Here is a 24,923-nt window from a genome sequence, read left to right on the forward strand (position 1 = left end):
AATGATATTTTGAAGAATTAATGTAAGATTTATTAAATCAGAAATTTTCTCATTATAATGAGCCAAAATAAGAAGATATGTTTTATCAGATTTTACAATAATTATCATTTTAGATACTGTGGCACAGAGCTTTCCATTACTTTTTAGCTTAAGTAAGGAAAGAGATGGAGAAGGAAATGGCAACCCACTCCAGTGTTCTTGCCTGGAGAATCCCATGGACAGAGCACCACGTCCAACAACAACAATACATTTCTACTGATTGTACCTTTTTTATCTACACTTTTTATTTAGCATTCAAAATCAATTTTTACCTCTGATCAAAAATGAGTTCAGAGAGCTTCGGCAGCTTTCTGATTGCCATAGCATATGGTATTTGTTAGCTGATTCTTCAGCAGTAAGCAAATTACTGAAAAAGAAGAATTAAAGTTTAATATTAGATAATATATATAATACAATATAACAGTGGACCCAAGTCCATTCTAAATAGAATTTCTGGAGCTTCTACTGGCTGAGGATCAGAACTATAAAAAATTTCAGTCTCCTCTACCTTTTCAGGCAGTAAAAGATCCTGAAGTTTAGTTCAGGTCCTTCAGTTTTGTGGGTAAGTTAGTGATGTGTTTTTGGTATTTAAGAGAGAAGAAAGTATGTATGACAAGCAGTGTAAATCAGTAAATACAGCTCATTAGTAGGTATGAGGTCAAAAATTAGTACGTAGCAGGAACAATGGACTGGTTCAAAATTGGGAAAGGAGTACGTCAAGGCTGTATATTGTCACCCTTCTTATTTAACTTATATGAAGAGTACATCACGCAAAATACCTGGATGAAGCACAGGCTGGATGAAGCACAAGCTGGAATCAAGACTGCCAGGAGAAATATCAATGACCTCAGATATGCAGATGACACCACCCTTATGGCAGAAACTGAAGAGGAACTAAAGAGCTTCTTGTGAAGGTGAAAGCACAGAGTTGAAAAGCTGGCTTAAAATTCAACATTCAAAAATGAAGATCATGGCATCCAGTCCCATCACTTCATGGCAAATAGATGGGGAAACAATGAAAACAGTGACAGACTTTATTTTCTTGGGCTCCAAAATCACTGTTCACAGTGACTGCAGCTATGAAATTAAAAGACACTTGCTTGCTCCTTGGAAGAAGAGCTAGGACAAACCTAGACAGTGTATTAAAAAGCAGAGCAAAAAGTAAAATTTAAAAAAGCAAAAAACTGCTGACAAAGGTCCATCTGGTCAAAGTTATAGTTTTTCCCGTAGTCATGTACAGATGTGAGAGTTGGACCATAAAGAAGGCTGAGCACTGAAGAATTGATGCTTTTGAACTGTGATGCTGGAGATGACTCTTGAGAGTCTCTTAGATTGCAAGGAGATCAAATTAGCCACCAGGGAAGCCCAAAGATCAGTCCTGAATATTCATTGCAAGGACTGATGCTGAAGCTGAAGCTCCAATACTCTAGCCACCTGATGCAAAGAGCTGACTCATTGGAAAAGACCCTGATGCTGGGAAAGATTAAGTCAGGAGGAGAAGGGGATAACAGAGGACAAGATGGTTGGATGGCATCACCAACTCAATGGACATGAGTTTGAGCAAACTCTGGAAGATGACGAAGGACAGGGAAGCCTGGCATGCTACAGTCTAGAGATATTTTCTTTGGTCACATATAAAAATATATTCACAAGTCAGCAATTAGTTAGTATAGAATTAAAAGGGTCGCAAAGAGTCAGGCACAACTAAACGACTGAATAAGAACAACAACAGGGAAGAGACCATTAATTCACAAACCCTTTAATCTATGCCCCAAACCTCCCACACCCTCCTAAGTGAAAAGTGATTGTATTCTGTTTCTCTGTTCATATTGTGACCCCATGGACTGTAGCCCATTAGGCTCCTTTGTCCATGGGATTTCCCAGGCAAGAATACTGGAGCAGGTTGCCATTTCCTTCTCCAGGGGATCTTCATGACCCAGGGATTGAACCCAGGTCTCCTGTGTTGCAAGCAGATTCTTTACCATCTGAGCCACCAGGGAAACCCCATAAAACATACATGAAGATGCTAACTGTAAGCACTGCTGGTTCAATTGACAATTCTGGGTAGTAGCAGACAACTAGATCTTTTGTCTAAATCACCCAATTTACTCACATAACCCAAAAATCTTGCATGTGGTGGTAATATTTGAAAAGCTAGACAGTTCTTAAACCTTGCCAAGGTCTCTTTGACAACCTGATACCTCAGATTGTAGGTGATTATCTTAAACTAAAAGGAAGGATAAATATTTAGGCAAACCAAGTCCAGTAGAAGATCACAATATAGACAAATGACCTCCTTCTTAATCGAACTTTCTGAAGATATGTCTGAATTTGATATTTTCTTTGGTCATATATAAAAATATATTCACAATTCAGCAATCAGTTAATGTAGAAAAAAGGCTTCACACCACACAGATATTTTTTTAGCACCATAAAATCTAGCATAGAGTTTTACATGTAGTAGGAACTAAAAATATTTGTTAACTGGTTATATCATTCCCTGGTGGCTCAGACGGTAAAGTGTCTGTCTACAATGTGGGAGACCCGGATTCAATCCCTGGTTTGGGAAGATCTCCTGGAGAAGGAAATGGCAACCCGCTCCAGTATTCTTGCCTGGAAAATCCCATGGATGGAGGAGCCTGGTAGGCTACAGTCCACGGGGTCACAAAGAGTCGGACACGACTGAGTGACTTCACTTTATATCTCTAGCCAAAATGTTGTGTTTTGAAACAAAAGTAATTAGGGCCATAAAAGCAAGTTAAAAGTACAATAATATTACATATTATTTTTCCTTTCTGTTTTTTAAAAATTATTTGTTCTCTTTGTTTTCCGTTTCACAGTTGATGTATAACTTTATTTTTAAATAGGGATTTTTAAGTTTTTATGTTCATGAACCAATGGAAATGATTTCCAGTGATGAGACAGTTTCTTAAAGTTGTTTCAAAAGGCCCTAAAACCTTTGGCTAATTGGAAAGTCTTTTTGTTCTAACTGGCAAATCATAAATACAGATAAGACTTAATTTCATAAATTCTCATTAGATGTTTGAATTGTAACAATAAGTAGGTATAAAACATGTGTGATTAAAATGAGTTTACCACAGTTTTAATAAATACTTTCAATATGAGAAATTCAAGATTATATTAATTCTAGCTAGTCTTTGTTTCTAATTGAGAATCTGCCTTAACAGATGCAAACCAGTCAATCCTAAAGGATATCAACCCTGAATATTCAATGGAAGGACTGATGCTTAAGCTCCAATATTTTGGCCACCTGATGTGAAGAGCTGACTCACTGAAAAAGACCCTGATGCTGGGAAAGATTGAGGGCAGGGGGACAGAGGATGAGATGGTTGGATGGCATTACTGACTCAATGGACATGAGTTTGAGCAAACTGTGGGAGATAGTGAAGGACAGGGAAGACTGGTAAGCTAAAGTTCATAGGGTTGCAAAAAATTGGACATGACTTAGAGTTAACAACAACAAGAAGGGTATATGGAGTAAGTAAAAGAGTAAAAGAACACGCACACAAAAAGAAATACAGGCCCTGCAAATAAAAGATAAAAAATCTTGCATCTTAACAAAGGGATTAAAATATTTAAACAAATTATAGGGAGTTTCAGTACTTGTCCAATGTTATTTTGTTAGAGCTTATATCTGATATGGACAGTTCTAGTTCATGGTAGAGTTCTGCATAGCTCTAAAACAAATTTACTCCTCCTAAAGGAAATCCCTCTTTGCCAGAAGATGAAGATAATTGGTGCCCTCAGCGTCAGCTTTCTTTATTTTATGCTGTGACACTCTCCTGAGACCATTAGTAGAAGCCTGAGCAGCTAGTGATGAGATGCTCCAGTTGCTTCCAGTAATCCAATAGCATTCTCTTCTGGCAGATTAGCCAATCACAACTAAGAACTCAGAGTATGTACTATTATTACCCCAATATTATAGATACAGAAGCTGAGGCACAGGGCAATTAAGATCACAGAGCTAGTAAATGACAGAGCCAGACAATCTGGCTGTACTTCAGGGCTATTAACTACTCACTATGAGCTGAATTGTGTCTCTGTTCAAATTCATATGTTGAAATCCTAACACTCAGTACCTTAGAATGACTATATTTGGAGGTAAGGCCTTTAAAGAGGTAATTAAGTTAAATGGGGCAATTAGGGTGGGTCCTAATCCAGTATAACTGGTGTCCTTTTAAGAAGAAGAGATCAGGACATAGACATGCATGGAGGAAAGACCACATGAAGACAGAGGGAGAAGACAGCTTTCTACAAGCCAAAGAGAGAGGCCTCAGGAAGAATCCAACCCTGCTGACATCCAGATCTCAGATTTCTAGCCTCTTCTAGACTATGAAGAAATAAATTTCAATTGTTTAAGTCACTCAGTCTATGATATTTGTATACTACTACACTGTATAGTATACTCATTACCATATTCATGGTAATGAGGGCCAGTAGAGGCAGTGTCATTGGTAAGCATCCACTGGCAATTTTCTAAGCAGATGGTTTAAGTTTAAAATTAAAATTTTTGAGTTGTTTATATTTGATGGTGATATATTCACATTCAAAATACTAAAAGTATAAAAGAGCCTAGCTCTATCACTTAGTAGCTCCTATAAATTGCATTTACCCAGTTCCTTTCTGGGCTCAACCAACATTACTTGATTTTCACGTGTCCTTCTAGAGATATTCTGTGCATATAAAAACAGTTATGTACATATATGTTCATATATTCCCATCAGTTTCTTATTATAAACACCATTTAATCTCCTACATTTTTTTCACAGAAATATCTTAGAAACTGACTTTATATGGAGAGATTTAATTAAAGATTGCTTCTTTTGAATTGCAATCTGAGTTCTAGATATAATCTTTACTTACATTTTACAAACAGGAGAAGATGGAAATGTCTGAAGTTCTGCACATAATGAATTCACTGAAGAATGGTGGTTTATTGGGTCTAGACGAGTTAATGGCATTTCTAACTCTTCTGGAATATATAAAAATCAATCAAAATCATATTATATAAACATTGAATAAATATGTATAATTCGTGACTTTTGTAAGCAACTATTATGTTCAATCATTCTGTTACAACAAAAATTTTCAATCGAAATAAATTTGGGTTATTTGAAATACAAAATAACAGTTTTAAATTTCCATCTATATAAAGGACTACACATATATCACATGGTATCTCAACTATGATAATGGTGATTTTTAAAAAAATACAATGATAACTGAACTTTATTAAATTTACCATTTAAGATAAATTCTAAGACTTTATGTGTAATAATGTTTTAAATTCTGACAACTAATACTGTCAGGACTTAGGACACAGTGCTATTTTTATCTCTGTACTAAATACTGGTGATGTTAAGCAAACAGTATTAATAGAGAGTAATTCTTCACCTTAAAATGTCTGGAGACTAGGTGGGCTAGCACAAAATTATATTTTTATAGAGTGGGTTTGAAAAAATAATAATCATTTATGATACAGAGCCAATGTGTTTCTATCACTCTCATAAATAAAACAGCATACTTCCAAATAGATGATTAATTTGATCCATATAAAAATGTAACTAACAGTATTGTCAGCACAGTTCGAAAGCAACATAGTCTGGCATTACAGTGGAATAAAAGATGATTCTGACCTTCCAAATTTGGTAAGATAGTAATATTAACAATAATGATAGGATTGCTTTGGGTATTAAAAAGTTAAATTTATAAAACTGTAATAACGGTCAGCAAGATTGTTAATATTGAGGTAAAATTTTATTCAGTTCAGTTCAGTTCAGTCGCTCAGTCGTGTCCGATTCTTTGCAACTCCATGAACTGCAGCATGCCAGGCCTCCCTGTCCATCACCATCTCCCAGAGTTCACTCAAACTCACGTCCATCGAGTCGGTGATGCCATCCAGCCATCTCATCCTCTGTCGTCCCCTTCTCCTCCTGCCCCCAATCCCTCCCAGCATCAGAGTCTTTTCCAATGAGTCAACTCTTCACACAAGGTGGCCAAAGTACTGGAGTTTCAGCTTTAGCATCATTCCTTCCAAAGAACACCCAGGGCTGATCTCCTTTAGAATGGACTGGTTGGATCTCCTTGCAGTCCAAGGGACTCTCAAGAGTCTTCTCCAACACCACAGTTCAAAAGCATCAATTCTTCAGTGCTCAGCTTTCTTTATAGTCCAACTCTCACATCCATACATGACCACTGGAAAAACCATAGCCTTGACTAGATGGACCTTTGTTGACAAAGTAATGTCTCTGCTTTTCAATATGCTATCTAGGTTGGTCATAACTTTTCTTCCAAGGAGTAAGCGTCTTTTAATTTCATGGCTGCAGTCACCATCTGCAGTGATTCTGGAGCCCAGAAAAATAAAGTCTGGCACTGTTTCCACTCTTTTCCCATCTATTTCCCATGAAGTGATGGGACCGGATGCCATGGTCTTTGTTTTCTGAATGTTGAGCTTTAAGCCAACTTTTTCACTCTCCTCTTTCACTTTCATCAAGAGGCTTTTGAGTTCCTCTTCACTTTCTGCCATAAGGGTGGTGTCATCTGCATATCTGAGGTTATTGATATTTCTCCCGGCAGTCTTGATTCCAGCTTGTGTTTCTTCCAGCCCAGCGTTTCTCATGATGTACTCTGCATATAAGTTAAATAAGCAGGGTGACAATATACAGCCTTGACGTACTCCTTTTCCTATTTGGAACCAGTCTGTTGTTCCATGTCCAGTTCTAACTGTTGCTTCCTGACCTGCATATAGGTTTCTTAAGAGGCAGGTCAGGTGGTCTGGTATTCCCATCTCTTTCAGAATTTTATTACTGAACTATAAAATTATAAGATTTCTGCTTTTAATATTAATGCTATTTCCTTCACTCTTCTTCTTCAATCTTTGTAACTCCCCTCTATATATTATTCAATTTTGATGCTAGAAGGATGTTAATGATAGGAACAAATGTAAGGGATAGATAAAAGAACTTGGTTTGCAATAATCAAGTTTTAAACATGAAAACTGTCTTTTAGTAGACTTTATATGTGAATGTATTGTACTTTTACATCATATATAGATATCCCCTGATAAACTCAGTGGTTTATTCAAAATTTCTACCTGGTTGCCTGTACTCTGTTTCATATTGATTTTGAATGGCCATAATTTCTATGGAGCTGCATTTTATATCCTCAAGGTCAACTCCATGCTTGATAGTAAGATCTGAAAAGACAAAAAAAAGCAAGTCTATTATCAGCAAAAGTACTATGATATTCAGTCAGTTTAGTCGCTCATTCGTGTCGACTCTTTGTGACCCCATGAATCGCAGCACACCAGGCCTCCCTGTCCATCACCAACTCCCGGAGTTCACCCAGACTCACGTCCATCGAGTCAGTGATGCCATCCAGCCATCTCATCCTCTGTCTTCCCCTTCTCCTCCTGCCTCCAATCCCTCCCAGCATCAGAGTCTTTTCCAATGAGTCAACTCTTCGCATGAGGTGGCTAAAGTACTGGAGTTTCAGCTTTAGCATCATTCCTTCCAGTTTTCTGTAATCTTGTTCATTCCTTAGTGAACTGTTCATTCCTCAGTTCATTCCTCAATGACTCCTCTGAGGAGTCATTTAGTCACCATTAGAGCTAAGTAAGAAGGCAATGGTACCCTACTCCAGTACTCTTGCCTAGAAAATCCCATGGACGGAGGAGCCTGGTAGGCTGCAGTCCATGGGGTCGCTAAGAGTCGGACACGACTGAGCGTTTTCACTTTCACTCTTCACTTTCATGAATTGGAGAAGGAAATGGCAACCCAATCCAGTGTTCTTGCCTGGAGAATCCCAGGGATGGGGGAGCCTGGTGGGCTGCCGTCTCTGGGGTCGCACAGAGTCGCACACGACTGAAGCGACTTAGCAGCAGCAGCAGCAGCAGCAGAGCCAAGTAAGAAGCTTCCCTAGTGGCTCAGTTGGTAAAGAATCTGCCTGCAATGCAGGAAACTGCCTGCAATACAGGATACCGGGTTTGATCCCTGGATTGGGAAGTCTCCCTGAAGAAGGAAGCGGCAACCCACACTCCACTATTCTTGCCTCGAAAACCCCATGGACAGTGGAACCTGGCAGACTACAGTCCATAGGGTTGCAAAGAGCCAGACACAACTGAACGACTAAACTATCACCATCAGGGCCAAGTAAAGGCTGAGAGTGTAACACCACAGTCATTCAATAAAGTCACTTGTGCTTTCCATTAGCATTCATAGATTTGTATCCTTCTAAAAAGCCCATGGGCTACCTGTGGTTTTGAGCTTTGCTAGATGTTCAAGTTCTAGTATAAATTTGATCCATTTACTCAGGTTGCCTTTTCGTAACCTTGCTTGACTTGCACGCTGAGCAGTAATCCCCTTGATTTAGTCTTGTCTGCAAGAATGCTTTCAAGTATGTTGATGGCAAGCATCCCTATTTTCAATGGAATCACAAATCCCCCTTCACTCTTTCCTAGTATTATATATCTTTGATTATTTCAATTGGAATTTATAAGAGGAGCATTAAATATGTGGGCTCAAATTATATTAGAAGACTTCAACAATATTTACTATGTTTAACTAGGAAGAAACCATCTAAATTCCAGGTTATGACTCTCCCAGTCATCTGATCCATGAATCATAACCTTACTGTGAGTCTCTAAAGTCAGCATACAAGTTGTTAACATTTTGTCACTGTTAAATAACTCAAAAAATTAATATAGCCATATGTGCTTTAGCTCTATTTGTATAATTACCTTGAAATAGTTTAATTTGAGACATTTTAAGCGTGTAAGTATACAAAGAGAAGACAATGAGAAAAGAGTTTTATCAATAATAATTTTGAGATTTTTTGTTGTCTAAACTTACAGGAAACTTTTTAAAAATCTGAAGGTTCAGAAAAGGTTTAATGAACAAGAACTTTTGTAACAAACATTATTAAGAAGTTCTAACAAGTAATAGATTTTTGGGAGGCCTTTTGAAATTATATTTTAATTTTGACATAATTATAGATTCATGTGGAATTATAAAAATAATGTACAGAGATTTCATGTAAAAGGGTAACATCTTGCAAAACTTTGTACAACATCACAATCAGTATACTAACACTGAAGTTGGACATAGAACATCTCTATCACCATGATTCCAAATGTTGCCCTTTTATATTCAAACACACCCATTTAATTCTCACCTGTTTTGGAAAGGTTTTCATTTTCGTCTGCATAATTTATTATTTCTGGCATTACGTTTAATGACTCTTTCAGTTCTGAGAGTGATGGAATATCAACTTCTTGTTTGTGGCTTATAGGTACTAACAATTCACATTCAAGCAAAGTTGATGACTAAAATAATATATAGGTAAGACAAGTTTTTAGTGAGACTTTCCAAATAAATATTTCTGAGTTCACAAAAAGATACATTTGCTTAATTGGTGTAATTTAAAAACTAAATCCACACTCAAAAATTTTAATGCTCAGCAGACATTTTATTTTAAAAGGAAGTCTAGCAGCCAAAAAAAATATATTACAAGCAATTTTCTGTCTGAATAAAATCCTTCATGGCCACTGTTTCCATTAGTGATGTACAATATCCTTAGATACAGAAATATTTTCTTTTGTGTTAGTAACATTTCAAAATTCTAAGTTAAAGCAATCACTGCAGCAAATGAGAGTTGGTGAATGGAGTAAAAAGAGTAGGTGAAATGGAATGGATTTTTACTGCATTTCATAGAGTTTGTTTCTCTCTCATTCCAACAGAACTGGATTCTTCAACACGTGAGACTATATATGCATAGCTCTCAGAATTAACAGGGGAAGAAGAAGGAGACTGGAGAAAAGGAGCTAACAGGTGAATTAATATTTTTACATGTGTGTTAAAGTTTTTGTTTGTAAAAAATAGAAACCTTTAAATGCCTTAAGACCAATGTACATATAACCTCTTAGTGTCCTATACCAGGTATATTGATTAAAATTATTGGGAGAGGTTTTAAAATTCCCTATACCTGGGATGCACACCAGACCAATTAGATCAGAATACATCTGAATAGGACCCAGGCTTCAGAATTTTATTAAAATTTATCAAGTAATTTCAATGCATAGCTAAGGTTTAGACTGCTATCTCTGAAGTATATTTGACTCTTTAATTGATACATGTTCAACCCATTATCAAGTTTTTTAACTTGACAACAGTAGATGGCCAATTGTATTACTACAACTTATAAAAGTATGATTTACTAACTTTAGTTTAAAAATTACTGAAAGCAAATACTACAGCTTCATTTAAACCTACTGTATCTTTCAGTTTCTCCTGACAAAAGTCCTCTTTATCCATGTAAAAATCTTCTTCCACCAAACATTTTACATCTCCTTGAAGAGAGAAACACTCCCTTAACAAAAAATAAAACATTAAATTAGTGTTTACTTTTTAGTAAGGTACATACCAAATGTAGTTAGTCAAAACATATAGTGATTAAAATTAGACTTGAGGTAATAATAAAATACCATGATTGATAGCATCTAGACTTGTGAACATACAAAGAATATTTTCTCCTCTTAAAAATATTTACGACACTGGGCAATTAAGTACCTGAAAAATTTAGCTTCTGTGGGGATCTGTGCTTTGAAATCTGGCAAGGGATCCTTTACTAAAAATAGTTTTAGCCTACTCAACAGAGTGTGCAAAGTTGGTAGCTGACTTTTATAGGCCGTCAAATAATTTACAAAAACTATTTCTTCATCAATGGACAAATCTGAAAATAAACAAGAAATATAACAGAATAAGAACAAATCTAAAAGTTATACAAAAGGATCTAGGTAATTACTGTAGTCAGCCATTGATACAGTTGGGGTTGACAAACACATTTTATTTATTTAGTTATTTAAGGAATGGTAGATGTACAATATTATGTAAGTTACAGGTATATAATACACTGATTCACAATTTTTAAAGGTTATACTCTACCTATAGTTTGGAGAAGGAAATGGCAACCCACTCCAGTATTCTTGCGTAGAGAATCCCGTGGACAGAGGAGCCTAGTGGGCTGCTGTCCATAGGGTCGCACAAAGTCGGACATGACTAAAGCGACTTAGCATGCGTGCATGCATTGGAGGAAGAAATGGCAACCCACTCCAGTGTTCTTGCCTGGAGAATCCCAGGGACAGAGGAGCCTGGTGGGCTGCCATCTATGGAGTCGCACAGAGTCGGACACGACTGAAGCGACTTAGCAGCAGCAGCAGCTACCTATAGTTATTATAAAATATTGGCTCTGTTCCCCCCTGTTGTACAATGTATCGTTGTAGCTTATTTTATCCATAATAGTCAAACATATTTTAAAGTCTTTAGTTCTTCATTGTACTGTGCAAATAAATCATGTAGCATGGGACTGGTATAGACGTAGCAGCTCAGTAAAATTTAACATGGTTTAGTACAGGGCATGGCAACTCACTCCAGTATTCTTGCCTGGAGAATTCCATGGACAGAGAAAGCTGGTGAGCCACAGTCCATGGGGTCGCAGAGTCGGACACAACTGAGTGACTAACACTTTCACACTCAGTACATTGAGTAGGGCTTCCCTGTAGCTCAAATGGTAAAGAATCTGCCTGCAATGCAAGATACCCAGGTTCCATCCCTGGGTTGGAAAGATCCCTTGGAGAAAGAAATGGCTATACACTCCAGTATTCTTGTCTGGAGAATCCCCTGAACAGAGGAGCCTGGTGGGCTTCAGTCCATGGTGTCACAAAGAGTCAGACATGACTCAGCAATCAATTAAGCACAGTACAGTACACTGAGTAGTAACCAAATATCCTGAAAGAGTTGTAAGGGCTCATATTTTTTTCCCCCAATAAAATTAATGTAATCAATGGAGGAAGCTATCTTGTGGTCTTATGCCTCAAACTAGTTAGTTAGCCTTAGCAAGACTGTAAAGAGATAAAAGCATTTGACTTTTGCTGATCCCAGTCTTTGCTTCTCTACATTATTTTATCTCGTAAGGTCTCCAATTCATCTCCAGAGACTCATACTAGGGACTGGAGATGGTCTAAAAAGCCTACAAATGAGACCAACTCTGATTCTAGCACTCTAAAGTCGTTCAAACACATTTGTTATAAAATTAACTACAATGAAAGCTATATAGCAAAGTATCTACTAGAGAAGCGTGATATAGCTTACATGTTAGAAAACACAACTGCTTCGTGTTGTGTTTGAAACACAGGTTTGAAACAGGTTTCATGTTCAAAACCTGAAACACAGGCTTCTCCTCTCCTCACTCTATCTATCATGTTTGAATCACTTTAGAATCTTAGCTAACATAGCATCAGTGCTTTAGCAGTTTCTAGGCCCAGGGATGGAAGGGGGAGCAAAGGTCTTTTTTTCTGGGCAGTGGCCTTTCAGTTAAGTAATTTTAAATGGTATGAGAGAAGGGTAGTATGAAGTGAGGTCTCCCCTGACCAACTATTTGATACATCATTGGTACACATGTACTTAATAAATACATGGTGTAGAGTAGGCAGGCCAAGACCATGCCTTTGCCTGGTGCTAACTTAAAATACCAAAAGAGAAATTGTTATGTAAATTATCCTCCTAAGAGATTGTTTATCAGAACTTGTTAAGTTCCCGACAATCCTGTGGCTGAGAACATCCCATGATACGCCAGAGAAAGTTGGTCAATCAGCACCATGTCTAAGCAAGCTTTAGCTGAGATAATTAAAGAAGGTTCATTAGTACATCCATTCTTTAAATATTAATGAAGTCATATTAATTGTAAAGACTCAAAAATCATTCATTTATATCCCCATCTCCACTTCCATTTTGAAACACTGACCCTCTAGCTGTCTTTCCTTCCTAAAGGCTCATCCTAGTACTTCTGGGAGTACCATGGGGACACCTCATTAGTTTTGAGGTCTTTTTTTCCTAACCATTCTGTTTTGTTGAGCCACCTGAGGGCAGCATCACACCACAACCGATGTTCTTTTTACCTGTACAAAGGTTTTAACAGAGGTGCTACTTCCTTACATTCTTATGGCTATACGCATACCCTGGATTTCTTACCTTATTACACTAGTATATGTACCAATACAGATATGAGGAGACTGCTTTCCTCTACTGTAGAGGAGTGTTAGGTTGTCATGAGGAAACAAAATTTTGGCTAGTTAGCTATGAAAAAAAAGCAAAAAGGAGATCTACTGACAGGAGAGGATGGGGTTATTCTTGGCAGAAAACCCAATACAATGAAATGAAAACAATTGAGTTCACTAAACTGATAAAAACTATAAAATCAATGGTTTTCAAATTCATATACATACATACATACATACATACATATATATATATATATGAACCTAGTCAAAAATTACTGGAAAAACGTGTTCATTATGGCCACAAACATACAAATATTGAGAAATAAACACCAGAAGTGTGTCGAATGTCTATGGAAGATACCGTAAAACGTTACCGAGGATCATTACCAATAAACAGAAGCAAAAACAACAAAACTTGAAGAAAAGGCAAAATAAACCATTTTCCTGGCTAAAAAAGGTTAACTACGGTAAAATTAAAAAGTTTCAATTTCTCATAATAGCCAAGACATGGAAGCAACCTAGATGTCCATCAGCAGATGAATGGATAAGAAAGCTGTGGTACATATACACAATGGAGTATTACTCAGCCATTAAAAAGAATACATTTGAATCAGTTCTAATTAGGTGGATGAAACTGGAGCCTATTATACAGAGTGAAGTAAGCCAGAAGGAAAAACATAAATACAGTATACTAACGCATATATATGGAATTTAGAAAGATGGTAACAATAACCCGGTGTACCAGACAGCAAAAGAGACACTGATGTATAGAACAGTCTTATGGACTCTGTGGGAGAGGGAGAGGGTGGGAAGATTTGGGAGAATGGCAATGAAACATGTAAAATATCATGTAGGAAACGAGTTGCCAGTCCAGGTTCGATGCATGATGCTGGATGCTGGGGGCTGGTGCACTGGGACGGCCCAGAGGGATGGTATGGGGAGGGAGGAGGGAGGAGGGTTCGGGATGGGGAACACATGTATACCTGTGGCGGATTCATTTTGATATTTGGCAAAACTAATACAATTATGTAAAGTTTAAAAATAAAATAAAATTAGAGAAAAAAAAAAAAGTTTCAATTTCTCAAGAAGTCTGTCTTGGAATTTGGAAAACTGATTACAAAGTAAATCTGGAAGAATATAGATGTGAGAGTAGGGGGGAAAAGACTATTAATACATGTTATATTTGTATATTAAATAGTTAAAACTGTATGATATTGACACAATAATAGGCAAGTCAGTAAAACATACTAGAATATCCAGAAACAAAGTATAATTTGGATAAGGATTTGGCATATAATGTAAGTGACATTTCTAATCAATGGGGAAAGCAAAGAGGATTCCCCAAATAATACTGGGACCACTGCCAAAACATTTGGGATTTTTAAAAAATTTTACTTTTAATCATATTCTAAAATCTTAAAGGAAACTTTAAGTAAAAATATAAATAAATATTTATTTACTACAAGGAAGAATTTTCTAAGTATAAAAACAAGTATGATAGAAATCATAAAGGGAATGGTTAGGTTCAGGTTAAATATATTTGGGGTTATTAATACCATTGATATATAAAGATAAAATACAAGAATAAAAAAAGAGACAAAAAGAATCATTTCACAAAATAAAAATATGCAAATGAACACTGAATACCAATAATTTTAAAAATGCAAGTAAAAATATGATTTTTTGCCAGTCACAATTGGATAAACATTTTACAACATCAGATTTAGAATATAATTTGGATTAAACATATTTTTAAGTATTACTTACTGTAAATTCATAAAAACTGAGTGAACTTCCTGACCTAACACTGCAACTATTTTATCTCCACGTTGAATTATGGTTTCACATAAATTAGATAAGATTGAAAATCTTCAGAATAAATGGGAAAATAAAATATAACTATCACTTAATAATCTAATAATTTAATGTTATACCAGATTGTCATATCATCAAATCGCTAAAGAGATGCTAATATCACTATAGCAATATGTTGTGAGCAACCTTTGATGAAACCTCTGAGGCTATTTTGAAGCCCAGCACACTTAAACTCCAAAAACAACTAAATTACAAAAAGGAGATTAATATGAAAGAAAATATTTTGCTAATGTGGCAAAGCTTTGAATTTCAATTTTGCAGGTGGATATCTTTAGCAAAATAAAAAAATTTAAAAATCCAGTAAAACAAAAAAAATCACTGAAATGAAAATTTATATATTAGTAAGAAATGTTTTATAACAATGAAAATAATAAATGTTTTACCTTGTGCTTGAAGTGATGGACGTTTTTCTAAGCAGCTGACAAGAGTAAAGAATTCATTGTATTCCTTATGGGTATACAAGCTGGCTTCCTCTACTTCGGTTTGGGAGTTTGGGTTTGAACTTGGAACAATTTCATCAAATTCACAGTTAAGCTGGGTCACCATTCCTGTAACTGTTTTTCTATGATATATTAAAATTACTGATTTTGTGTATGTCTTATTTTAAAACATCTTTATTAACGAATAATACATGTTCACTGTAGAAAGTTACCAAATTCCAACAGATAAAGAGAAACATTACCCATAGATCCATCATTCAAGAGATGAATTTAAAAAGTATGTATTTTATCAATTATTTTTGAATATTTTTAAACAAAAGTGGATTCATATACATAGTATTTTGTAACCTGTTCTTTTCTACTAAGCAATGAAGCGTGAGCACATTTACATGTCAGTCAATGTACATTCACTTCATTTTTTGAGTGGATGAACAAGATCCCATATAGTTAAACAATTTTTTCAACTAGTTCCCTGTTACTGGAAATTTAAATTTGTTATAATTGTTTGCTATTATGAGCAACAATGCAAGGAATATCTCTGTGTACTTATCTGTTTTCTCAAAATGCAATTTCTAAAAATGGGAATGATGAGGTTAAAGATATATAGATTTTTAGACTTGGCCACACACGCATTGCCAAAATGTCCTTGTACTGGATAGTCAATGTCTGCTTTTCCATGTCATTATTCAACCTTTTATATCCTGTTCTACATCCTAGGAGACTGATCTCAATGAACTAACTAAACTCCCTTGCCTAGTCTTCTGGTTGGATTTAGCCAATGGAAGCATTGGCAGGAGATCAAAGGTGGGAAAATAAATAGGTTGAAATATTATTCTTCCTTTTGGGGCCACAGTTTGGAGAGATAGTTACATTCTTCAACCAACAGTTACATCTTTAATCACACAGCATCTCTCTTGTAGCTACAGTTCTTACTGTGTTGGTTACTTCAGTCCCCTTTCTTCTTCAAGCTTAGGGTGGTAATAACTTTCAGGCATTGCGAGTCTTGGGAACTTTTTTTTTGGTTCCCTTGACCCTACCTGTACCTTGCTTGTTTCCTGACTGACCCAGATATATCCATCATTGTTTATATCATCAGGATATTTGAACTTAAAAGAGACCTTTCTACTGAATTTTCCAATAAATAAATATACTATTGGCAATTCGGGTACATATTCTAATATATATTTTTATGATATCCTAAAATACTGAGCCGTAATACACAGACCGAAAGAACCAAAATCAAGATAATTTCCATGTGGATCTTTAGAGACTTCTAAATTTAGTGCTTAGATAGCTACTTTAAAGTAAATATGACTGACAGAGACAATAATTAATAGTAATCATTGGTACTGTAGATTTTTTTATTTTTTAAATATAATGTTATTTATTTATTTTTGGCTGTGCTGGGTGTTTGCTGCTGCACGGGCATTTCTCTAGTTGCTGCCAGCAGGGGCTACTCTGTAGTTGTGGCGCACGGACTTCTTTTGTGGGGGCTTCTCTTGTTGCGGAGCACAGGCTCTAGGGAGTGCAAGCTTCAGCGGTTGTGGCACGCGGGCTCAGTAGTTGTGGCACAGGGGCTTAGTTGCTCCCCAGCATGCAGGATCTTCCTGGATTAGGGACTGAACCCAAGTCTTCTGCACTGGCAGGCAGATTCTTTACCACTGAGCCACCACAGAAGCCTGGTACTATAGTTTTGAGAAAACCCTGTCAATTCTCTTTCCCTCACCATAAGTGATCTTTAAAGACCAGTATTTCCATGTCTTCTTTCTCCCTCCTTGTCCAATATTATCTATTTTTTGTTCACTGGTACCTCCTCCTCTGCCTAACTTGAAGATCCTGATGTTTCCTGGGCTTTCAGTCTGCATTGTCTTTGCTTTCTTTCTATATCATTCTTTTTTGGGTAAATTCATCCACTCTTGTTCACTAATTCCTTAACTGCAAAGAAATATTTATTGAGTGTCTACAATGTGCTGGAACCATTTTAGGCATTGAGTGTGGAGAGGTGAACAAACCAGTGTCCTTGCCCTCATAAAGTTTTACATGATAATGGGATGATAGACAAATAAATAGGTAAATGACGTAATGTCAGGTGGTGAAAAACTCTTATGAGTGAAATAAAATGAGATATTAGGACATCAAGTAATAGCCAGAGGGATAACATAAGGTATGTTTTAGAGAGAGTAGTTAGTGAACGGCCTTCTGAGGAGCTACAGTTACCTGAATCATGGTAAAGAGCAAGCCATACAGAGGCTCAGAGTAGAGGACCAAGTGTCATAGTCAAAGAAAAGCAGAAAGGTCAGGTTGACTGGAACTGAGTAAGGTTAGACAGGTGGGTAAGGACAAGATCATGCTGGATCTTAGAGGACTTGATAAGAACACTGGATTTTATTCTACGTGAAATGGGATACCAATGATGAAATGCATAACCCACCAATAACTGAAACATTTCATGAACTGTTGTGTGTCTTAAAAAAACAAATCACAGGCAAACTCGTATAAGAAAATAAAGGAGTAAATTCTTGTGACTTTAGTTTAGGTAAAGCCTTCTTAGATTTGACACCAAAAGTACAAATAACAAAAGAAAAATTAGATAAATTGAACTTCATCAAAATCCAAAACATTTTCTGCTTGAAAGGATACCATCAAGGGAGTGAAAAGGCAATCCACAGGAGAAAATATTAGCAAATCAAATATCTAATAAGAGACTTGGATCTGGAATACATAAGGAACTCTTAAACCTCAATAATAAAAAGGCATATAACATAATTTAAAAATGGCAAAGAACTTGAATTGTCATTTATCCAAGGAAGATATATTAACAGCCAATAATTAAAGGAAAAGAAGTTCAACATCATTAGCCATCAGGGAAATGAAAATCAAAACTACAGTGACATGCAATGAGCCATTCACTAGGATGGTTATAATTAAAAAGACAGATAACAAGTGTTGGCAGGATATAAATTGTAACCTTCATAAAGAAAGCTGAGCGCCGAAGAATTGATGCTTTTGAACTGTGGTGTTGGAGAAGACTCTTGAGAATCCCTTGGGCTGCAAGGAGATCCAACCAGTTCATCCTAAAGGAGATCAGTCCTGGGTGTTCATTGGAAGGACTAATGCTGAAGCTGAAACTCCAATACTTTGGCCACCTCATACGAAGAGTTGACTCATTGGAAAAGACCCTGATGCTGGGAGGGATTGGGGGCAGGAGGAGAAGGGGACGACAGAGGATGAGATGGCTGGATGGCGTCACCGACTCGATGGACATGAGTTTGAGTGAATTCCGGGAGCTAGTGATGGACAGGGAGGCCTGGCATGCTTTGATTCATGGGGTTGCAAAGAGTTGGACATGACTGAGCGACTGAACTGAACTGAGTGGGAATATAAAATGGTACATCTGCATGGAAAAGAAGTATTTACAAAGTTACCATCAGTTCCATAAGATCTAGCAATTTAACTACTGGAGAGATAAAATCCTATATCTGCATAAAAACTTGTCCACAACTGTTTATGGGGCTTCCCTGGTGACTCAGACAGTAAAGAATCTGCTTGCAAAGCTATGGTTTTTCCAGTAGTCATGTACAGATGAGAGTTGGACCATAAAGAAGGCTGAGCGCCAAAGAAGTGATGCTTTTGAACTGTGGTGCTGGATAAGATTTTTGAGAGCTTATTGGACAGGAAGGAGATTGTCAATCCTAAAGGAAATCAACTCTGAATATTCATTGAAAAGGCTGAAGCTGAAGCTCCAATATTTTGGCCACCTAATGCAAAGAGCCGACTTATTGGAAAAGACCCTGATGCTGGGAAAGAGTGAGAGCAAGAGAAGGAAGCAACAGAGGATGAGATGATTGGATGGCATCACAGACTCAGTAGACATGAGTTTGAGCAAACTCTGGGAGATAGTGAAGGACAGGAAAGCCTGGCATGTTGCAGTTCATGGGGTTGCAGAGTTGGACATACTTACCAAAAAACAACAATTGCTTATAGCAGCATTACTCATAAGAGCCAAAAAGTGGAAACAAATGTCCATCGACTGATGAATGGATAAATAAAATGTGGTATATTCATACACTGGAATATTATTTGATCATAAAAAATGAAGTGCTGATACATGCTACAAAATAAAAAAGTGTTAGTCACTCAGTCATGTCTCTTTGAAACCCCATAGACTGTAGCCCTCCAGACTCCTTTGTTCATGGAATTCTCCAAGTAAGAATACTGAAGTGGATAGCCATTTCTTTCTCCAGGGGATCTTCCTGACCCAGGGATGAATCTTAAAAACATTATGCCAAGTAAAAGAGGCTGGTCACAAAGGATTACATATATATGTGTGATATTGTGATTTATAATAAGAGATATATGTTTGGTCTTCATATCCATTTCTTGCACAAAGCTCCTAAGGTCATTGGACTTTCTTAAGTGCTAAAGTTGACTTTTGTTATGTTAATACGGTAACTTTTGGGAAGCACGTAAGGCTGGTGATTGGTTGCCAGGAGAACCAACCATGTGATTAGAAGATTGCAACTTTCAGTTCCACTCCTCTGACCTCCAGGAAGGGGAGAGGGACTGGAAGTTGAATCAACTGCCAGTAACCAACCATGTAATCAATCCTGCCCATGTAATGAAGCCTTCGTAAAAACACAGAAGGACTGGGTTAAGAAAACGTCCAGGTTGGTGAACACATGGAGGTTCTGGGAAAGTAGGGTGATGGGAGAGAACACGGAAGTTCCATGACCTTTCCCCATATCTTGCCCTATCTGTCTCTTCCGTCTGACTGTTTCTGAATTATACCCTTCTATAGTAAACCAGTAATTCAGTAAGTAAAATATTCCTGTGAATTCTATAAGTCTAGAATTCACAGTTGCTGGAGTCTATGAATCCAGCAAGTTGATTGAACACAAAGAGGGGGTTGTTGGAATCTCTGATCTATAGCTGGTCAGTCAGAAGCACAGGTGATAACCTTGCAAATGGCCTCTGAAGTGTAGGGTGCAGGGGCAGTTTCATAGGACTAAACTCTTAACCTATGGGATCTTAATTTCCATTAGATAACAAAGCTCCTGAATTTAAAATTAAATTTCAATTTGGGAAAGCCTGCTAAACCTTCTGCTCAGTTTTGCTCTGAACCAAAAACTGCTCTAAAAAATAAAGTTCATTAAAAGTTAAATTTTACTTCATGAGACAAACTTGAAACTAATGATGGCTAACACACACACAAGGATGGTGGAAGGTCATGGCTAGTAAGGTGGTTTCACAATTCATGAGGGACTGAGACTCCTTTTGTTCGACTCTGCCATTCCTAGACTTAGTCCTTGTCATGTATACTCCAAGGTGGTTGCTGCAGCCAACATCTGCATTCTAACATCAGGATGGAGAAAATGTGAAGGAGAAAAACACGCTGCTTTCTTTTAAGCCATTCTCCAGAAACTGCGTAAGTCCCTTTTGCTTATATGCTTTGGGAAGAGCTTAGTCATATGGCTATTTGGCTATAGGGAGGCAGAGAAATGTGAATTTTATCCTAGGTGGTGCCACAGATTCCATCATAAAATGAATGGAGGGTCAGACATGACAGGGCACCCATTCCTTCAGGGCCTCAAATTTCTCTCATACAAGAATCTTGTGTGCGCCAAAGTAGCCTGATCATTACTTATTGCACGTTCTTGCCTCTGTATCTTCAGATGTACTGTTTCCTTTGAAATGCTTTCTTTCAAGTTAGTTTCTCCTTTGTCCAACACAAGCTCAATTTCCACTTCTTTATGAAGTTGATCTCTCCTGCTTATAAATGCACAGCTCTACCAATCTAACTCATAGGGAGAAGAGAGATTTTAGAGATTATCTTGTGTCTTGTGACTCAAACTAGGTTCTTGGACCAGTAGCATCAGCACACTTAGGAGCGTATTAGACATGTAGAATCTCAGGCCCCAACACAGACCGACTGAATCAGAATCTTCATTTTTAACAGGATCCTCAGGTGATTCATATGTAAATTAAAGCTTGAGAAGCACTGACCCCTTCATCTTTATACTGAACCAGAAAGTGAGGGTCAGGGACTTCCCTGGTGGTCTAGCAGTTAAGAATCCACCTGCCAGTGCAGGCGACTTAGGTTCCATCCCTGGTCCATGAAGATTCCATGTGCCACAGAGCAACTAAGCCTATGTGCCACACTACTGAGCCAAGGCTCTAGAACCTGTGCTTTGCAAGAAGAAAAGTCACGGTAAGGAGAAGCCCATGAAACTCAACAAAGAGTGGCACCTGCTCTCAGTAACTAGAGAATGCTTACTGGTAACAAAGACCCAGTACAGCCAAAAATAAATAAAAAGTGAGGGTCTGAGAGAGAAAATGGCTCGTTGACTAGTTAGTACTTAACTTTTCAAATGAAGAGTTACAATCCACATCTTTTAGTTTGTACTGCAAAGCTCTTTCCACTACACCTTTTTGCATCTTCCCTGCTCTAGAGTATAGTCCTGTGATAGATACTTTGCATTGACCTTATACCTTGTGATAGACCTTTTGAGGGTCATTTTATATTATCATTTAGTTCTTAACATTGTCAATTTTTTCTGTTCATATATTATCTTCCTAATCTGATTTTAAATTCCTAGATGACAGAAATAGTATATTGGGCTTCTCTTAGTGCCTAGACACATTTAAGTTGGTCATTTGTTTCTTTCAAATGTAACTAAGGAAAACAAATTACTAAAACCCTTTGGGTCTGATCAGAACTCTTTGCATGAAGTGATGCAACACAGTAAATTATTTACATTTGCACTAAAATCTCTATTTTGTGTCTACCTGAACAACATAGAATGGGTTAGATGTTCTTCCTCATATTATGCTCTGCGTACCTATCTCTGTCATTGTACCTCCCACATTCTATTGTATTATTTATTTATAAATTTCTTATTCTCTATTTTCTTACGTTCTTTGAGAGTAGAGACTGTATCTAATTTTTTTTATCCTGTATCCAGTACACAACATGGTATCTGATAAATATTTGACAAATGACTAGACTACTAATAAATAACATTTTGACAAAGTATGTTAGAAAATAGCCTTAAGTCGGCATTTATACTACAATGATAAAAAGACTGATTTTAATATAAAGGATTTTCTATAGATACTTTCTACCAAAATTTCACTTACTGTTAAAAGCATAATAGCATCTTGGTTTTATTTCTGTCTCTTGCAAAACAAATGCACAGAAAACTGTTAATATGTGATAAATGAGGGAAAGGTTTAAAAAAGAGGTTGTAAATAACTTTGATTAAACTCTTCTTTGTGGTTCAGACTAGGACTTGTTTTTTGGATAAAAGAGGAAAACCTGTGAGGATACAAATGAAAGGATCTTTTCTCTTAGATAACTGAGGAACTTACTATTCATCTTCTAGATGTAAAGGGGAAATTTGGGGTTAAGGACACATACTTCTCAAGGAAATCGTCCACAGTGAGACTTGCTTTCCATTGATCCAAGACTGAGATATCTGTCTCTCCCCAAATTGAAACAGCTGAAACTAGAAAGGAGAATGGTAAACATTAGTTTCTGGAATTTTCTTTTACACAACACAGGGAAGCCAAACATTCACCTTTTACATTATGGTATTATCTTTATTTGTTCACAAATGTAATTTTTTCAAAGTTATCAGTTCAGTTCAGTTGCTCTGTCATGTCTGACTTTATGTGGCCCCATGGACTGCAGCACACCAGGCCCCCCTGTCCATCATCAACTCCCAGAGTGTGCTCAAACTCAAGTCCATCGAGCTGGTGATGCCATCCAACCATCTCATCCTCTGTCATCCCCTTCTCCTCTTGCCTTCAATCTTTCCCAGCATCAGGGTCTTTTCAAATCAGTCAGTTCTTTGCATCAGGTGGCCAAAGTATTAGAGCTTCAGCTTCAGTATCAGTTCTTCCAATGAATATTCAGGACTGATTTTCTTTAGGATTGACTGGTTGGATCTCCTTGCAGTCCAAGGGACTCTCAAGAGTCTTCTCCAACACCACAGTTCAAAAGCATCAATTCTTTGGCACTTAGCTTTCTTTATGGTCCAACTCTCACATCCATACATGACCACGGAAAAACCATAGCTTTGACCTGATGGACCATTGTCAGCAAAGCAATGTCTCTGCTGTTTAATATGCTGTCTAGGTTTGTCTTAGCTTTCTTCCAAGGAGCAAGCATCTTTTGATTTCATGGCTGCAGTCACCATCTGCAGTGATTTTGGAGCCCAAGAAAGTAAAGTCTGTCACTATTTCCATTGTTTCCCCATCTATTTGCCATGAAATGATGGGACCAGATACCATGATCTTCCTTTTTTGAATGTTGAGTTTTAAGCCAGCTTTTTCACTCTCCTCTTTCACTTTCATCAATAAGCTCTTTAATTCTTCTTCACTTTCTGCCATAAAGATGGTGTCATCTGCATATCTGAGGTTATTGATATTTCTCCCAGCAATCTTGATTCCAGCTTGTGCTTCATTCAACCCAGCATTTCACATAATGTACTTTGCATATAAGTTAAATAAACAGGATGACAATATACAGCCTTGACATACTCATTTCCCAATATGGAACCAGTCTGTTGTTGCATGTCCAGTTCTAATTGTTGCTTCTTCACCTGCATACAGATTTCTCAGAAGGCAGGTAAAGTGGTCTGTTATTCCCTTCTCTTTAAGAATTTTCCACAGTTTGTTGTGATCCACACAGTCAAAGGCTTTGGCATAGTCAATAAAGCAGAAGTAGATGTTTTTCTGAAACTCTCTTGCTTTTGCAATGATCCAACGAATGTTTGCAATTTGATCCCTGGTTCCTCTGCCCTTTCTACATCCAGCTTGAACATCTGGAAGTTCATGGTTCACATATTGCTAAAGCCTGGCTTGGAGAATTTTGAACAATTACTTTGCTAGAGTGTGAGATGAATGCAATTGTGTGGTAGTTGGAACATTCTTTGGCATTTCCTTTCTTTGGGATTGGAATAAAAACTGACATTTTCCAGTCCTGTGGCCACTGCTGAGTTTTCCAAATTTGCTGGCACATTGAGTGCAGCACTTTCACAGCATCATCATTTAGGTTTGAAATAGCTCAACTGGAATTCCATCACCTCCACTAGCTTTGCTTGTAGTGATGCTTCCTAAGGCCCACTTGACTTTTCACTCCAGGATGTCTGGCTGTAGGTAGGTGATCACAGCATCATGATTATCTGGGTCGGTAAGATATTTTTGTATAGTTCTTCTGTGTATTCTTGTCATCTCTTCTTAATAGCTGTATATAGTCAGCAAAAACAAGACAGGGAACTGACTATGGCTCAGATCATGAACTCCTTATTGCAAAATTCAGACTTGAATTGAAGAAAGTAGGGAAAACCACTAGACCATTCAGGTATGACCTAAATCAAACCCCTTACAATTATACAGTGTAAGTGACAAATAGATTCAAGGGATTAGATTTGATAGACAGAGTCAAAGTGCCGGAAGAACTATGGACGGAGGTTTGTGACATTGTACGGAAG

At 37.2% G+C, this 24,923-nt stretch overlaps 1 protein-coding gene across 2 annotated transcripts in view; it reads right to left on the bottom strand.

Annotated features, from left to right (window-relative positions):
- The window catches only part of SHOC1 (shortage in chiasmata 1), an 83,703-nt gene that overhangs the window by 52,679 nt on the left and 6,101 nt on the right, over nt 1-24,923 (bottom strand). For both annotated transcript variants that reach the window (XM_070795276.1, XM_070795275.1), the window contains exons 3-10: nt 22,847-22,934; nt 15,373-15,551; nt 10,626-10,788; nt 10,329-10,425; nt 9,232-9,382; nt 7,154-7,255; nt 4,924-5,032; nt 312-406 (exon numbers count right to left, since the gene is read on the bottom strand). In XM_070795276.1, the coding sequence (XP_070651377.1) occupies nt 312-406; nt 4,924-5,032; nt 7,154-7,255; nt 9,232-9,382; nt 10,329-10,425; nt 10,626-10,788; nt 15,373-15,551; nt 22,847-22,934 (984 nt within the window). The remainder of the gene's footprint in view (nt 1-311; nt 407-4,923; nt 5,033-7,153; nt 7,256-9,231; nt 9,383-10,328; nt 10,426-10,625; nt 10,789-15,372; nt 15,552-22,846; nt 22,935-24,923) is intronic.

This window comes from Bos indicus, chromosome 8 (assembly GCF_029378745.1).
Source record: "Bos indicus isolate NIAB-ARS_2022 breed Sahiwal x Tharparkar chromosome 8, NIAB-ARS_B.indTharparkar_mat_pri_1.0, whole genome shotgun sequence".
Lineage (NCBI taxonomy): Eukaryota > Metazoa > Chordata > Mammalia > Artiodactyla > Bovidae > Bos > Bos indicus.